Genomic DNA, 18,996 nt, shown 5'->3' on the forward strand with positions numbered 1-18,996 from the left:
TGTGAAATGTACTCAGGAAACCCAACTCCTTAAAGAGATGTCTCGAAGGTGATAAACTTTTTGTTCCATAGATCCACAATGAGGAGATCCTCAAGGATTATAGTTCATTTGGAAAGGTCAGCCAGGTTCCATATCTGCCTCATTCTTGTCCAGTCCTAGCTTTTCCTTTTTATATAATTATTTCGCCGTCTATGATTCGTTGAATTTTAATGTGTTTCAAATATTATAGAGTTTGTTACCATTCATAGAACCCTTTCCTCTTTTTTTAAGTCCCGTATCAAGGTGCTATGATATACGGTGAGACAAGTTTTTTTGTAATTTATTGTTGTTATATTTCTCGCCTTATGTGTACAGAGTTACCGGATGTTCAGTGGAAGTTTTCAATGTCAGCAAAATACTCCAGACATTTCGGAACATTTTTCAGATGTAATCCGATAACTCAGATGACACTTAGCGTGAAAAGTGCACAGTGCGTGGCACTGGATTAGTAAAAGAGCAAATTGAAATTTTGACTGGGTTGTTTGTACATTTAAGATAAGCGCTCTAACCAACCGATTACGAAACTTCTGCTATCTAGCGTCAGTTGTTCGAAGTTGTTTGTGTAGTAACTTGTTAATAAATATGGCTGCTAAAACCCATGTGGATAGTAGTGTTGGTGAACGAAGACTTCGTCCAATATATGGTAACGTATGAAGGCATATATAAATGTCGCATTGTTACGCATTGATATAAATATCACCTAGTTTTTTAGTGGATAATGGTAGTTTTGTATCGTGGTTCATCTGTAGAAAATAATCGTGTGATATCACTAGACACAGAATGTAAACATAAATTTTCATATCTGAAAATAATGAATCTGCTGCCTCTAAATAATAGTAAAGTACGAAGTCTTAATCATATACGCAGTTTAAATATTTGTCTCTAGTCGTATTATAATATCAGAGGATATATGCGTCTAATGTTTTCACAACTTAACATAGAAGTTGGCGGTAGGAAATGTTGCCATATACACAATTGTTATTTACAGATTGGCTGGACATTGGCAATAGTAAGAAGGCACTGCAGGAAGCAGACAAAGTTCTGAAGAAGCAGCCAAATTTTCAATGTGCAAAGGTGAAGCCAGGAAATAGTTACATACTTTTCTTATGTTACATGGAAGTAATGCAAAATGCCTACTAAATTTTGTGTTGATGCTAAATAGACTCATCATTGCAGGTACTGAAAGCACTTGCCCTTCTGCGTATGGGCAAAAAAGAAGAATGCATCGAGCTTCTGGAGGCAGTTCGGGCAGAAGTTCCATGCGACGACTCTACTCTACAGGCTATGACAATATGTTACCGAGAAATCCACAGGCGTATGCATTTGTTTCTTACTGTGTTTCTGGTGTGACAAACTGCAGCTATCAGTCACACTGCACTTTACAGTAACTAGGCCTAAGTATTATTATTTTCCAGTGTCAGTGTTTTTAATGTAAGAGTCCAGTGCTAGAAATTAACTGAATTATTTTCTGATAGACACATTTTAGATTAGTTTCTGTTGGCTATCAGTGTTTCAACAGGAAATTTTGTGACTGTGAATAAGTATTTTATAACAATTTCCGAACTCTTACAGCGGAGAGAATATGCGAAATTTACGAAGCAGCTACAAAGAAAGACCCTACCAACGAAGAGCTGCTTACACATCTCTTCATGGCATATGTACGTGTTGCCGATTACAAAAGACAACATCAAACTGCCCTGATGCTTTACAAATTGAAGCCGAAGAACCCATATTACTTTTGGGCTGTTATGAGTGTGGTGATGCAGGTATGATGGCCTTAAGCCCTGTTTATATTTTGTTAATATTCGGTTATTTTAAACCATTTCTGTCTTTCTTTAATCAGTTTGAAAATACATACTGCATTTTGTTTGTGGAAGTGTTATATGAAATGTTGAAGTTGAACCATATGAAGAAAAACTTGTTATGAATTATATATGTATGATGATATGTTGTACAGTACATCAGTAAACATTTTTTTTAAGTTGATGTTAATAAGTGCAGAGATCTTTGGCGCTTATTAACAAGTATACATTATTGTATTTTAAAAGTATTATTCTATCAGTTACTTTCAAAATACAAATTTACATGCTCATTTTATAAATAACACATTAAATTACAAGCAGCAGAATTCTTTAATTGGTATTCACATTTGTTACCTAATAATGTTTCTTTGTATCTCTTCAAGTCTTTGTTGGATAAGTTTTCACCAGCTGTTATAATGCACTATGGAGTATCACAGCTTCAAAGCTGCCTTGATGCTTATTCACCGTGGTATATTCTATCATTGGATTGTTGTTATTCTTGTTTATTTTGTTGGCATGAGCTTTTGTTTTTTACTTGGAAAGAGACTGCCTGTAATTTATAGTAAAGATACTCTTAATGTTGATATATGGTATTGCGATTTGTATACATATTTTGTCACATTGAAGTAATTGCTCTTTGGAACTGTTAGTTCTTAGCAGTTCAGTGACACTATATTTAGCATTCGGTAATTTAGTGTTTCAGAGGTAATCTAAAAATGTAATATTACTCTCGCTTACAAATTATTTTTCTCCTTACAAATGACAACATTACAGTGACATAATATATTTCAAATCTTAGTCCCACAATGTGAACTGGTGTGCTAATATAATGTGTGTAGTAAATTTCACACCCTATTACAGGCCTACCTGGAAGTACTTTCAAAATTTTATTTATTTTCTGTTTTAGGCATACAAGGCAGATGACAAACTATCAAAGAGCATTGTTTTACCATTAGCTGAGAGAATGGTTGAAAAATTTGTGAATGAAGATAAAATTGAGGCAGAACAAGAAGTCCAGTTGTATCTTATGATTCTGGAAATGCAGGTGAGCTGTATGAGGTATAATTAATTATCAGTTAAGGAGTAGAACTTAAGCACAAGTCTTTGAATATTTTCAGGTTATAGACCTGTTAATTACTACTATAGATCACAAGTGATATCTGCTACTTGAAATCATTTTATTTACTGTACAGTACTCTGCAAAGAAAGATATAGTATAGCTGATGACAATGGGTTAAGTGAAATATGATAATGTCATCATTACAGTACTAATATGATGATACGAAACTGCAGCAAATTTGCAACTGCAAAATCTGTAAAATTTGCACTGTCACAAGAAATATTATTCTTCCCGTAACATCATTGCCGTGGCAAAACTGCAACCAAATTCTTACCTTTCAACTCTACTTAGACTATGGGGTACTCTACAGATCAGTCTGTCACCATAACCTTCACTAAAAATAAAGAAGCAAAATAAAACGTGTTTTTTCTGTTCTATAGATCAGTTTACTTTTTGAGTATTGGCTTGCATCTAGCCAAAAGCATCTTGTATGTACTGTATGTATCAGTTGGTATATTTCTCAGAAGACGCACTGCCATTACCTTTCGATATAGGTCAGTTTCCTTAGGACCAGACTAATACTAAAGTTTGTCATGTTATTTAATGATCTGACCAGTCTCCTAAAATTTTCATAATATTATTCATTTATTAAAGTTGTGATTCATTTTATTTATAAAGATATAAAAACTGAGATGATAGTCCATTAACTCCTTAATGGGAGCAGCATATACTCATCCTATGACCTTTTTTCATTGCTTAACTCTCTTACTTGTTAACTGTGGTTAGTTGATTCTCATACAGAGCATTAGAGCGTACTGACAGCTACAGCTTATTTATCGTCCTTTCTTATATACTTTAAATTTCTGATGCGTGTGTGTGGTTTTTGTTTTTTCCAGAGAGGTAAAGTAAAAAACCTTGTTGTGACATTTTGAATTTTCATTGTGGAGAGCATTTAATACTGTGTGCAAAGTCATAGTCTTAACAGGCATAAGTCATTTATGAAACTGTCTGGCAGATTAAAACTGAGTACCAGAACAGGACTTGAGCCCATAAGGGGTACTGACAGAAGCGAAGTGGTGGGGGCGACTGAGATTCGTCCCTGAGTAGCTCGATTAGTAAGAACATTGCCCAAGAAAGGTGAGGTATTGGTTTTTGAGTCCTGGTCCAGCACACAGTTTTAATCCTTCAAAAACCACACACTTGCCTGCAGAATGGAATATTCAGACTGTTAGCGAATTTGTAGTGATGAAAGAACAGAAGTATAACTTATGCAGAATTTTCTGAGCTATAAAGTGCCTGTGTGTGGTTAATAAAGTTCAGTGTATTGTATCAGTTATTGATCATATCCGAAAGATTTGAAAACTTTGACATTTGTTTGCAGGGAAAATACAGTGAAGCACTTGATGTTGTGACTGGCCCACTAGGTGAAAAACTGGTATCATATGTGCATGTCCCGTACAAGAAAGCTACTCTTCTCATGAAGTTGAAGCGCTGGCGACAGGCCAATCTCCTTTTCAAGCTAATGCTGAAGGAAGAGTAAGTTTTAGTGCATACTGTATCAGCCGCAAATGGCATTGTTATCTACAGTTTTCTATCTGAAATTTTTAAGTTGGTGGAAATGTTACAATACAATAATTAGGCATTATGTAATCAGTATACAATTGTAGTCATCAAGAATCGCATCTGTTTCGTAAACCAGCACCTAACATAGTGTGATTCAAGGACAGTAGAAGGGGGATAGCCCTTAACTGTAGTACTTAACCAGTTGGCAGGCCTGGGAAGTTAAAGAAAAGGGAATCAATAACAGTTTCCACCCAGATCCACTGCAGGCCAGTAGCATGTGCATTACAGTGTCACCCACAATTTAGTCAGATTCTTTGATGTCTCTGTTTGTTGCTCCTTGAGACAAGAAGCTAGAACCGTACCAAGCAGTTTCTCGTCAGTTTCTGATGGTTTTTTACACACCAACATATTTTATGTTGCCCTGTAGAAAAATATCCATAGGTTTAAGATCCTGCAGTCGCATTGGCATTGGGATAGGCTCACCCTTGTGAGTGCAACAATGAGTGTAAGTACTATTCAGGTATTCAGGCATTAAGATCTGAGTGGGATTGTGCACCTTCACTCTCTTTTTACCTTCCATCTGAATGACCTGCATCTCCTTTCCAACATTCCCAATCAGGTGCTGTTTCCTTCCTGAGGGAGGAATTTAAAGGTTCCAAAAGCTAGGAATAATATTTTCTACTTTCACGTATTTTGGTTTGTAGTACTTGGAATTTTGCCATTCTGTCTCCATATATATTATCTACCATTAAAGGAATAGAACAGTCATAATTATAATCAGTATTAAACCATTAACCAAATTCATTAAGTTTTGCAAATTTTGCATATCCGAAAGTGGTGTTTGGCTATTACGTAGTGTATGATTTACACCTGGGTTTCAGATGTAGATACAAAATTATGTGTAGATATATTTGCATATGTTCTCTAAATTTTCTTATGTGTGTCCTAATAGCTGTTGAAGTATAAGAATTGTTTTAAATGAAATTATTGTAATTTAGTATTTTCATTGTACCTGTACAAAAATAGCAAATGAAAGACATTGTGCAGCATTCTAAACTATCTGCTTCACACACACACAAATGTTTTGAACACCATTTAATATTGTGTTTTTAAACCTATATATTGTCACATGCCAACTATAATTCATTGTATCTTTTTGTGTTGGCAGCATGGACAGGTGGTCATACATTACTGAGTACTTATCATCAGCATTGAAACTAATTGATTCGGGCCAAGCAGACCCCAGTGAAGGGATACCGGGTGCAGATTCCACGCCAGAAGCAGTTCGGGACTTCCTTGCACGTCTGGTTCGAGACAACGAAACAAAACTACCACGTCGGTTACGGGGCCCTTACCTTGCACGTTTGGAAATGTATCGACTTATGGCAGAGCGAGGTGATCATCCTGAGGCTCTATTAGGTAGGCGACATAGTGCTATGATAAAGGATAATGAGTATTGCATTATTTTTATTTTTGGTGGGTGGCTGGTGATCTGTCAATATATATACAACATTAGTCACCAAAGTGATAACACCCCTAATAATACTGAGGCAAAGGCTGTAACCCTCACTTCAGGTCAGATAATTTGTTGTACATAAAATAACTCCTGTAACAACAGCATAAATTGTCAGTTAATCCTTGAACCAAACAGTAATAATTCTTGGAGAAATATTTGTCTAAGCCACAAATAAATTGTTCTGATATCATTCCAGAATAGTAGAATAAGACCCAAGTATGACTCAGCCAGATAATTTATTTCACAATCAAAGTTCCTTATAGGCAGCCAGTAGTGGAAACCACAAGTTCATCATTGGTAGCACTACCAGTTTTACTTAGTGACTAACCCAGAACCTGGTACCAGTTGCTGCTTGTCTATCTAATGGATTTCAGGGGCAACAAAAATTTGATTTTCAATATTTTACATAATTATTGTCCAAATTTAAAATGGCATCTTATTCTCATAATCTTATGTTAAAAAGTTTAACACAATAAGACAAGTATTACAATTAGAAATTGTGTGCTTGTCTTGAGACAGTGTAACTGGTGGTGCACAAATATCTAGAGTACATTCATCCAGTATCTGAAAAGGAGAGGACTTCACAACTTCCAACAAACTTTATGCATAATTTCAAACCTTTTGTAAACTTTATCTCGCTTACATGCTTAAAATCAAATATTTAACACAATAACTCATTTGTAAAGTTATCAGATGTTTCAAGCTCTTTTATTCATGGGAGCTGATTCTTTAAAGAATCGAGGGTTTACTAGGACCCCACAGTAAACACTCATAGTATTGCAGAGTCCACGTGTAGAGACGAGGTGGGATACCAAACTCGGAAGAGACCGCCACTGAATGGTCTTACATTTGTCAACTATGGAAGCTCATGTGACCAGCCTGTGACAGAAGCTGCTTTTCTGTCATAGGCACCTTTGCTGCTATTACACCTATTGACATGTCTATACCATTTATTTGCACATCCAGTGGGTTTATTAAACTCCTCCCACATCAAGCCACTGACACACACAATTGGTACCTGCCACGCCAGTGCGAGGGAGAGCACAGCAGAAACAGCCCAGGGTTGGATGACATCTTGTCAGGAGTCTCGGAGACATCTGGGGCTGCCGGCAATGCTGTGGAGCAAGAGCTTCTGGCATGTGACTGAAGATATGTGGGAGATGAGGAGTCGCTGCATGACTCTGAGGATCTGTTGATGACGGGGCATATCCCACAGTTTGTGGAAAGGAAGGGCCAGGCAGCCATTCTCTGTAACTCCAGAGTGGACAGAACTATGAGGTGGTGACGATGGCGGACTGCCTGATGAGGAAGGCCACTGACTAGGGTGCTGCAACTGGAGTTGATTGCAGTGCTGGAACAGCATTCCATGTGTTGTAGCTACCAGTATACGTGGCTGCCCTGCTGTTCTGTCCAAGAGTCATCCCAAATGTGCATATCCCTAATTAAGCATCTGCATGGAATGATGGGTCTGTCAGCTTCGTGTTTTGGGGTGGAAAGTCCAGAAGTATCCTTCGACAGTGCCCTTGAAGGAACTTCAACCCAACTTTGACCATTGACGGGTGTGAACATTAAAAAAACTAGGATGAAGTTTAGTTCTGAAGCCAATTTTTGCTGACCCTAAGGCGTGAAACATTAAGTTCTACAGACCTCTGTGCCAGCCCATTTGAGGCTGTACAGGGAGTAGTTGTGATAAGATATTTAATTAATTGGGCTGTAGGTGCAAAATCTTTTGAAATCGGCTTCTGTGATTTGGGGACTCTTGTTAGTCACCAGTGTAGAGGACGCATCTTTTATTGGAAAGATTCACTCCAGATCTCCTATCATGGCTGCCTTTGTTTTCTGCTGGAGGTGGATGACACATGGTAATAGGGGGAAGGAGTCCATGGCAATTAATGATATGGATTCCAAGAAAGGAGCCCTGAAATATACCCGAACTTGGTCCCAGGCTCTGTTGGCACTGATCATGGCGAGGCTGAGTGGACTGGGTCTGTTTGGTTTGCCTGGCAAATGGCACACTGTCACACCACTTGTGAAACATTGTCATCGATACAAGGCCAGTAGACATGTGTGCCAGTTGCTTCATACTGGAAATTCCCAAGTTGGCTGAAGCATACAACATTGCAGAGATAATGGTACCACCACTCGGCACCATTCCTCGTCTTCAGAGAACCACACCTTGCTGAACTTGAAGTTAATGCTGCCAATAGAAAAAGTGGATCTGCTCCTTGAGAGCTTGGGAGACCAGCCAGCCAGGATATATATTGCAGGACCCATAGAAGAAGCTGGTCACACCAAGGTGCACTTACAGCAGCCTGGGCAAAAACATCTTGAACTAACTGTTGGCTGTAAGACATTGTAAGACTGAAAGTCATCTGCTTTCCACAAACCAAAATCAGACAGTAGAAAAAATTGTGGAAACAGTGTGTACTGTCACAAGCAATGCCCAGCACTAGCCAAGGACTGTGAAAACATGACTGGGTGGCCGTTGCTGGATGGAATGTGTTTACCACTTCAGAGCTTATGATGAAAAGTCACTGCTCTGTATCATAATAGTTCTAGGTCACATGTGAAATGTCAGAATCTGCCAATAAGGTCTGTTGCACCAATTGAGATGCATCAAATGCAGACACAGTTCACAGTACTCCACCTAGGGAGGGGCCTGACTGTCTTAACCTCTTCAGATCCACTGTCTAACTACGTCTGACACGATTTGCCGCTACATCTCTGATGTTGGACAATGATAAATAAGGGTTAGAGAGAATGCAGTGAACAGAAAAATTGGATTGGAAAGGGTTAAAGCCTGCACATGGATCTCCTTATTTGGACATAAGCAGACCATTTTCCACATGTGATTGATACTTTCAAATATGAATTTACATTTTCAGTTCGACTCCTGCAAATCCACAATACAGGATCAGGGTGTATACGACCCAGGACAACCGGGAAAAACCCGGGAATTTTTCGGAATTCCGGGAATTTTTCATTGTTTTAGCTTTCAGTTAAATTTTTGTAATTTTGACTGCAGAATAGATTCTCTAGCAAAGAATGTTATTATATCCTGCTACTGGAGAATGATACTGCAACAATAAAATATAAACGAGAGGGAAAAAAATAAAACTTTAGTGGCAAAGGAAATTTACAACAACAAAAAACCGTGCACGCACAAGCGTCTGCAAATAGTAAAAATATGTCAAATGCCGTAGGGCGCAGACTGTAGTTCTTCGTAACAATAAACTGCTTGCTATGAGCATGACGTCACAACTGTTCACATTAGGTTCGTTTGACCAATTGCCAGCGGTCTGTTGGGCATGCGCATTTGACTCGCGTATTAAGCAGTACCTTCTCCCGCTACTTGAAGTTTGGCTGTTAGCTGTATCGGTAGTAGCAGCAAGCAGCCAGATGCAAACGAGAAAAATTTTTCTCACGCGCCCTAGCTGCCAGATTCACGCTTGCACAGAGTTGTCTGAGTTGTAGTGGGGAGGGGGTTAACCTCCACGTTAGCCGTGTTAACGTTAAGTGATTTCGCTGCTTCTCTTCGTGTACAGCTCACATGTCAAATGAAAACAAAATGGATTTCTGTGGCCGGGAGCTATCAAGCGAATTAAAATACATTCACATAATTACGGAGGGCAAAAATATATTATTAATTTCAGTTTTCTGATTTTATTTTGTTTCCAAGTTAGTAGCAGTCAAGTATTTGCAGAACAGTGAAGTTATTTTTGCAAGTTTGCTAAAGAAATTTGGCTTTATTAATCTTTCCGCCGAGCAATCATTTTATTTGAAACGAAGTGTTTCATTCTACAGTATTGGCTAGTTGCAAGTGTTTGCTGAATTTCAAGTGCAATTTCAAGTGCACGTTATCATCTTCTGCCATATATGGCATTATGCCGTAATAAAGAACCAAAAATGAGATCTTAGAGTACTGGTACTCCAAGAAAATTTACATCCCAAAAACCACACTGAAAAGCTTAATATCAGATGGGACCTACTTCACTGTGAATCTGGAAAAAGCCAATTTGCACTTCAAGCCGAATTATGCATTTTAGTATGGTTTACGAAATTCCGATGCTCTTTGGAGTATCCTCTGATGCACTGTTTGCCTGTTTCTTTTATGGTGTAATGTAAGCTCTCTTAGTGCTTTATACATACGAACATACGGGCTTCCTACACCACTGCAGTTGCACACGCACAATAATGCCTGTTTTCTGGCGCTCTCTGGCAACTGGTAAATCGAACCTATTTCTAACAGTCTCCGGATAGTATTACGAACGGTAGTTAGAAAAGCGTTACTTTCAAAGTAAATTTCTTTTTACGCAAGATGAATTGTGTTACGTGTGAGAAAGTGGGATGGATATCTAAATCACAGAGCGTTCGAAACTGAACAGTTTGAGGACCAGCCACTTACAAGAATTTGGAGCCGAGACATTTATGTCATAATTTTAAATTTTTCTGGCACATTTGTGTGATGTGTCTTAAAGTATAACACACACAAAAAAAGATCAATATTACATGTGAAAGCTTAGGTTCTGTTATAGCGTGTTAATCTTAGAGACTAACATTATATGTGAAAGCTTAGCTTTTCTTGTAGATATACGGTACATTAATGTAAACCGTTAACTTTTCCTCTTGCGTGTTCGCGCTATGTAACCAGTGATCTTGCTGTTGGCTGACTATAACACGTGTCATATGCTCTGAATAGCTGCTGCCATCGGCTGACGAGATCTCGTGGATTGAGATATGACTCGCTTACAAAAGAACATCGCAACCTCGGTTTGAACGCCCCGGAAACTAATGCCCTGTGTTTGGTGCAATTCGCATTTATACTTTCGTAATACGAAAATATGCAATGTATATTTTGCTGCAAATCAAAGGTCTTTCCAAAACTTCTCTCCTCTTTTTTTAATTAAAAGTCTCTCCAAAACTTCTTTGCCCCGTCTTTTCTTTTTTTCCGGGAAGTTCTATGCGATTGTATAAAACGTTAACCATTCAAAGGATTGATAAGTTTTACAGTTCCGAGGGAAAATCTTCGGAAAACCTACTGTCACTTAGAACAGAAAAAGTGTATTTTCGCCCGGGAAAAAGCATATTTTTTAAACGGGATATCCGGGAGAAATCCGGGAATTTTTTTTTCTTGTCCCCGTATACACCCTGAGGATGCTTAAACTACAGCATCTGATGTTGGGTGTTGTAAGTATCCTAACTTAGCTGCTACTATGTGCATTTTTCTTGGAAAAACGTTGAGGCAGTAAGGAAAATATGCCGGCCAGCTGTAACACTGATACATCAGACAACAAAGCAAACTTTTGAACCAATTAACATAACTGTGGAAAAAGGATTATTGGCAATCCAGACATTTAATCTGACTTGCCTGAAAATGCAGAATGAGGCGTTTTTGACATACTTTATTTACTCTAGTATAAGACAACCTTGAATATAAGATTGTCCCCACTTTTTTTAAGAGGCTCCTTGAGAAGAATTTATGTTTTAACATACTCTGACTAATCAAAATTACAAACTTTTATTCATCTTAGGGCTCTATCTAAAATGTTTCCATTACATCTATTCTATTATTGACTGTTTACAGTTTGATAATACAAGAAGAAATAAAAGAAATTAAAATAGATGATTTACATTAATTTTTATCTTCAATGCGTTTTTTGCTTACTTGTCCTCCTCCTGTAGTTTCACTATTTTTAATCATCATTGTCCAGGATAGTTGTTAGACTTATATCTCCATTGCCACAAATATTTGGCTGTTTCTTCCAGATATGTTGCATTTTCTGAGGTGTTGCTTACAGTGGAACCTGAGAACACAGTTTTTTTTCTGAACACACAGCGTATTTCACTTCCATCCTGACATGAGAATGTTACAATGTCTCTTGCTTCCAAAAAATATCATCTGCCCGCTGCTGTCCAATTGGCTGTGTAGAACCACCGGCTGACACACCCCCAGTCGCTCCCATCATACCTCACAGTGAGTGTCGACAACATTGCTGCACAAAATGCATAAGTATGCTTCTTGTATCTATCCAGACTCTTACGTCTCCTGCAGAAATGTATGCTGTTGTTTTTGTTGTTGTTGTTGTTGTTGTTGTTGTTGTTGTCTTCAGTCCAAAGACTGGTTTGATGTAGCTTTCCGTGCTACTCTATCCTGTGCAAGCCTCCTCATCATCAAATAACTACTGCAGTCTACGTCCCCCTGAATCTGCTTACTGTATTCATCTTTTGGCCACTGTCTACAATTTTTACCCCCCCCCCCCTTCCCCGCACTTCCCTCCATTACTAAACTGGTGATCCCTTGATGCCTCAGAATGTGTCCTACCAACAGATCCCTTCTTTTAGTCAGGTTATACCACAAATTTCTCTTCTCCCCAATTGTACTCACTACCTCCTCATTAGAAATGTGATCCAGCCATCTAATCTTCAGCATTCTTCTGTAGTCCCACATTTCAAAAGCTTCTATTCTCTTTTTGTCTAAACTGTTTATCATCCATGTTTCGCTTCCATACATGGTTATACTCCTACAAATACTTTCATAAAAAGACTCCTCAACTCTTAAATCTATGCTGGATGTTAAAAAATTTTTCTTTTTCAGAAATAATTTCCTTGCCATCACCAGTCTGCATTTTATATCCACTTTACTTCAACCATCATCAGTTATTTTGCTGCCCAAATTGCAGCTCATCTTCTACTTTAAGTGTCTCATTTGCAAATATAATTCCTCAGCATGACCTGATTTAATTCAACTACATTCCATTGTCCTCATTGTGCTTTTGTTGATGTTCATTATATATATATCCTCCTTTCGAGATACTGTCCATTCCATTCAGCTGCCGTTCCAAGTGCTTTATTGTCTCTGACAGAATTACAGTGCCATTGGCAAACCTTAAATTTTTTTATATCTCCTCCCTGGACAGTAATTCCTACTCCATGTTTTTCTTTTGTTTCCTTTACTACTTGCTCAGTAAACAGGCTTAATAACATCAGGGAAAGGCTACAGCCCTGCCTCGCTCCCTTCTCAACCACTGTTTCCCTTTTGTGCAGCTCGACTCTTATAATTGCGTCTGGTTTTTGTACAAATTGTAAATAGCCTTTTGCTCCCTGTATTTTACCCCTACCATCTTGGGAATTTGAAATAGTGTTTCAGTCAACATTGCCAAAAGCTTTCTCTAAATCTACAAATGCTGTAAACGTAGGTTTGGCTTCCCTTAACCTATTTTCTATGAGAAATCTTAGGATCAGTATTGCCTCGTGTGTTCCTACAATCTCCACAATCCAAACTGTGATATTCTCCAAGGTCAGCTTCTACGAGTTTTTCCATTCTTCTGTAAAGCATTCGTGTTGGTATTTTGTAACCATAAATTATTAAACTGACAGTTTAGTAATTTTCACATGTCAGCACCTGTTTTCTTTGGAATCGGGATTATTACATTCTTCTTGAAGTGTGCGGGTCTTACACCTGTCTCCTACATCTTGCTCACCAGATGGGAAGAGTGTTGTCATAGCTGGCTCTCCCAAGGACATCAATAGCTCTAATGGAATGTTGTCTACTCCTGGGGCCTTGTTTTGACATAGGTCTTTCAGTGCTCTGTCAAATTATTCTCACAGCATCATATCTCCTTTCTCATCTTCCTCTACGTCCTCTTCCATTTCCAAAATATTGCCCTCAAGTACATCTCCCTTTGTATACTCATTCCACCTTTCTGCTTTCCCTTCTTTGGTTAGGACTGGTTTTCCAACTGAACTCGTGATATTCATACAGGTGGTTCTGTTTTCTCCAAAGGTCTCTTTAATTTTCCTGTTGGCAGTATCTGTCTTACTCTAGTGATACATGCTTCTACATTCTTACATTTTTCCTCTAGCCATTCCTGCTTAGCCATTTTGTGCATCCCTGTCGATCTCATTTTTTAAAAGATATTTTTATTCCCTTTCTCCTGCTCCATTTATTGCATTTTTATATTTTGTCCTTTCATCGATTAAATTCAACATCTCATGTATTACCAAAGAATTTCTACTAGCCCCTGTGTTTTTATTTACCTGATTCCCTGCTGCCTTCACTATTTCATCTCTCAGAGCTACTCATTCTTCTTCTACTGTATTCCTTTCCCCTATTCTTGTCAATCGTTCCCTAACACTCCCTCTGAAACCTCTGGTTCTTTCAGTTTATCTGGTCCCATGTCTTTAAATTTCCACCTTTTTGCAGTTTTTTTCAGTTTTAATCCACAGTTCATGATCGATAAATTGTGGTCAGTCCCCATCTGCCCATGGAAATGTCTTACAATTTAAAACCTCATTTCTATATCTGTCTTACCATTATATAATCTATCTGAAACCTTCCAGTGTCTCGAGGCCTGTTGCACTTACACAGCCTTCTTTCGTGATTCTTAAACTAAGTGTTAGCTATGATTAAGTTATGCTTTGTGCAAAATTCTACCAGGCAGCTTCCTCTTTCATTCTTTTGCCCCAGTCTATATTCATCCGTTACTTTTCCTTCTCTTCCTTTTCTTACTATCAAATTCCAGTCCCCCATGACTGTTAAATTTTCATCTCCCTTAACTATCTGAATAATTTCTTTTATCTCATCATACATTTCATCAAAGCTAGTTGGCATATAAACTTGTACTACTGTGGTGGGTGTGGATTTCGCAGCTATCTTGGCTACATTGATGCTTTCATTATGCTGTTCATAGTAGCTTATCCACCTTCCTATTTCCTCATTATTATATTTGATTTTATGTTTATATCTCTGTATTCACCTTATCAGAAGTCCTGTTCTTCCTGACACCAAACTTCACTGATTTCCACTATATCTAATTTTAACATATCCATTTCCCTTTTTAAGTTTTCTAACCCATGAACCATGGACCTTGCCGTTGGTGGGGAGGCTTGCATGCCTCAACGATACAGATAGCCGTACCGTAGGTGCAACCACAACGGAGCGGTATCTGTTGAGAGGCCAGACAAACATGTGGTTCCTGGAGAGGGGCAGCAGCCTTTTCAGTAGTTGCAGGGGCAACAGTCTGGATGATCGACTGATCTGGCCTTGTAACACTAACCAAACTGGCCTTGCTGTTCTGGTGCTGCGAACGGCTGAAAGCAAGGGGAAACTACAGCTGTAATTTTTCCCAAGGGCATGCAGCTTTACTGTATGATTAAATGATGATGGCGTCCTCTTGGGTAAAATATTCTGAAGGTAAAATAGTCCCCCATTCAGATCTACGGGCAGGGACTACTCAGGAGGACGTCGTTATCAGGAGAAAGAATACTGGCATTCTACGGATCGGAGCGTGGAATGTCAGATCCCTTAATCGGGCAGGTAGGTTAGAAACTTTAAAAAGGGAAATGGACAGGTTGAAGTTAGATATAGTGGGAATTAGTGAAGTTTGGTGGCAGGAGGAACAAGACTTTTGGTCAGGTGAATACAGGGTTATAAATACAAAATCAAATAGGGGCAATGCAGGAGTAGGTTTAATAATGAATAAAAAAATTGGGGGTATGGGTAAGCTACTACAAACAGCATAGTGATCGCATTATTGTGGCCAAGATAGACACGAAGCCCATGTCTACTACAGTAGTACAAGTTTATATGCCAACTAGCTCTGCAGATGACGAAAAAATTGATGAAATGTATGAGGAGATAAAAGAAATTATTCAGGTAGTGAAGGGATAAGGGTGACTGGAATTTGAAGTAGGGAAAGGGAGAGAAGGAAACATAGTAGGTGAATATGGATTGGGGCTAAGAAATGAAAGAGGAAGCCGTCTGGTAGAATTTTGCACAGAGCATAACTTAATCATAGCTAACACTTGGTTCAAGAATCATGAAAGAAGGTTGTATACATGGAAGAACCCTGGCGATACTAAAAGGTATCAGATAGATTATATAATGGTAAGACAGAGATTTAGGAACCAGATCTTAAATTGTAAGACATTTTCAGGGGCAGATGTGGACTGTGACCACAATCTATTGGTTATGAACTGTAGATTAAAACTGAAGAAACTGCAAAAAGGTGGGAATTTAAGGAGATGGGACCTGGATAAACTGAAAGAACCAGAGGTTGTACAGAGTTTCAGGGAGAGCATAAGGGAACAATTGACAGGAATGGGGGAAAGAAATACAGTAGAAGAAGAATGGGTAGCTTTGAGGAATGAAATACTGAAGGCAGCAGAGGATCAAGTAGGTAAAACGATGGGGGCTAGTAGAAATCCTTGGGTAACAGAAGAGATACTGAATTTAATTGATGAAAGGAGAAAATATAAAAATGCAGTAAATGAAGCAGACAAAAAGGAATACAAATGTCTCAAAAATGATATCGACAGGAAGTGCAAAAATGACTAAGCAGGGATGGCTAGAGGACAAATGTAAGGATGTAGAGGCTTATCTCACTAGGGGTAAGATAGATACTGCCTACAGGAAAATTAGAGAGACCTTTGGAGAAAGGAGAACCATTTGCATGAATATCAAGAGCTTTGATGGAAACCCAGTTCTAAGCAAAGAAGGGAAAGCAGAAAGGTGGAAGGAGTATATAGAGGGTCTATACAAGGGCGATGTACTTGAGGACAATATTATGGAAATGGAAGAGGATGTAGATGAAGATGAAATGGGAGACATGATACTGCGTGAAGTGTTTGACAGAGCACTGAAAGACCTGAGTCGAAACAAGGCCCCCGGAGTAGACAACATTCCATTAGAACTACTGACAGCCTTGGGAGAGCCAGTCCTGACAAAACTCTACCATCTGGTGAGCAAGATGTATGAGACAGGTGAAATACCCTCAGACTTCAAGAAGAATATAATAATTCCAATCCCAAAGAAAGCAGGTGTTGACAGATGTGAAAATTACTGAGCTATCAGTTTAATAAGTCACAGCTGCAAAATACTATCGCAAATTCTTTACAGACGAATGGAAAAATTTATAGAAGCCGACCTCGGGGAAGATCAGTTTGGATTCTGTAGAAATATTGGAACACGTGGGGCAATACTGACCCTACGACTTATCTTAGAAGAAAGATTAAGGAAAGGCAAACCTACGTTTCTAACATTTGTAGACTTAGAGAAAGCTTTTGACGATGTTGATTGGAATACTCTCTTTCAAATTCTGAAGGTGGCAGGGGCAAAATACAGGGAGCGAAAGGCTATTTACAATTTGTACAGAAACCAGATGGCAGTTATAAGAGTCGAGGGACATGAAAGGGAAGCAGTAGTTGGGAAGGGAGTGAGACAGGGTTGTAGCCTTTCCCCGATGTTATTCAATCTGTATATTGAGCAAGCAATAAAGGAAACAAAAGAAAAGTTCGGAGTAGGTATTAAAATTCATGGAGAAGAAATAAAAACTCTGAGGTTCGCTGATGACATTGTAATTCCGCCAGAGACAGCAAAGGTCTTGGAAGAACAGTTGAACGGAATGGACAGTGTCTTGAAAGAAGGATATAAGATGAACGTCAACAAAAGCAAAACGAGGATAATGGAATGTAGTCGAATTAAGTCGGGTGATGCTGAGGGAATTAGATTAGGAAATGAGACAGTTAATGTAGTAAAGGAGTTTTGCTATTTGGGGAGCAAAATAACTGATGATGGTCGAAGTAGAGGGGATACAAAATGAAGAATGTCAATGGCAAGGAAAGCATTTCTGAAGAAGAGAAATTTGTTAACATCGAGTATAGATTTAAGCGTCAGGAAGTCGTTTCTGAAAGTATTTGTATGGAGTGTAGCCATCTATGGAAGTGAAATGTGGACAATAAATAGTTTAGACAAGAAGAGAATAGAAGCTTTCAAAATGTGGTGCCAGAGAAGAATGCTGAAGATTAGATGGGTAGATCACATAACTAATAAGGAGGTATTGAATAGAATTGGGGAGAAGAGGAGCTTGACTAGAAGAAGGGATCGGTTGTTAGGACATGTTCTGAGACATCGAGGGATCACTAATTTAGTATTGGAGGGCAGCGTGGGGGGTAAAAATCATAGAGGGAGACCAAGAGATGAATACACTAAGCAGATTCAGAAGGATGTAAGTTGCAGTAGGTACTGGGAGATGAAGCAGCTTGCACAGAATGGAGTAACATGGAGAGCTGCATCAAACCAGTCTCAGGACTGAAGACCACAACAACAACAACAACCCATTAAGGTGTCTGACATTCCACACTCCGATTCTTAGAATGCCAGTTTTGTTCCTCCTGATCACGACGTCATCTGGAATAGTCCCCACCTGGAGATATGAATGGGGGACTATTTCACATGCGGAATATTTTACCCAAGAGGATCCATCATAATTTTAACTGTACAGTAGAGGGAATATTACAGCTGTAGTTTCCCCCAGCTTTCAGCCATTCACAGTACCAGCACAGCGAGGCCATTTTGGTTGATGTTACAAGGCCAGATCAGTCAATCATCAAGACTGTTGCCCCTGAAACTACTGAAAAGGAACTGTACATAACAGATCCCCCCCTACAATTGTGGTTGCATGTTCGGTATGGCTATCTGTACCACTGAGGCACGCAAGCCTCCTCACCAATGGCAAGGTCCATGGTTCATGAGGGGAAATGTATGCTATTATTGAAAACAGACGTATGCTATCGTTGATTATTAGACCAGTTTTAAAATCAGTTTGATTCTGAATACAAATGGACTCAGGAAAACTGCAGTTTAAAGATGGTAGATGTTTAAAAAAGTACAAAGTATACATTCCTGTGGTTGGCTGCATGACAAAATTTTTCCCTGCTCAACTCTCCCCTCACCACACTCATCGTAATTCTCAGCCAAAGCTGGGTCACTGTTCCAACATCCTGAAGTGCTGTGCTTCAGCAACAGTCAAACATGGACAACATTATCCTCTAGAGTGCAGGTCATATGTAACAACAGCAACTAATACATAAATAAAAGATCGCATTATCTATTCAGTCCAAATACCAAAGTTTCACTCGTCCAGCGATCTAGTGACTTCTGTTTGCACTAAATCCAAATGGGTCTTTCTGCTGTTATTTATTCTTCTCGACAATTACAAATAGTGCAATATTATATA

The 18,996-nt window shown here is 38.7% G+C and overlaps 1 protein-coding gene across 1 annotated transcript in view; it reads left to right on the top strand.

Moving 5' to 3' along the window:
• Nucleotides 1–601: 601 nt before the first annotated feature.
• Nucleotides 602–18,996, top strand: part of LOC126100126 (N-alpha-acetyltransferase 25, NatB auxiliary subunit) — a 96,252-nt gene continuing 77,857 nt past the window's right edge. Inside the window, exons 1-7 of the mRNA XM_049910658.1 lie at nt 602–682; nt 1,028–1,113; nt 1,216–1,354; nt 1,612–1,805; nt 2,749–2,886; nt 4,283–4,437; nt 5,633–5,883. Of these exons, the coding sequence (XP_049766615.1) occupies nt 622–682; nt 1,028–1,113; nt 1,216–1,354; nt 1,612–1,805; nt 2,749–2,886; nt 4,283–4,437; nt 5,633–5,883 (1,024 nt within the window). The 5' untranslated portion in view covers nt 602–621. The remainder of the gene's footprint in view (nt 683–1,027; nt 1,114–1,215; nt 1,355–1,611; nt 1,806–2,748; nt 2,887–4,282; nt 4,438–5,632; nt 5,884–18,996) is intronic.

The sequence above is a fragment of the Schistocerca cancellata genome, chromosome 9 (genome assembly GCF_023864275.1).
Source record: "Schistocerca cancellata isolate TAMUIC-IGC-003103 chromosome 9, iqSchCanc2.1, whole genome shotgun sequence".
Lineage (NCBI taxonomy): Eukaryota > Metazoa > Arthropoda > Insecta > Orthoptera > Acrididae > Schistocerca > Schistocerca cancellata.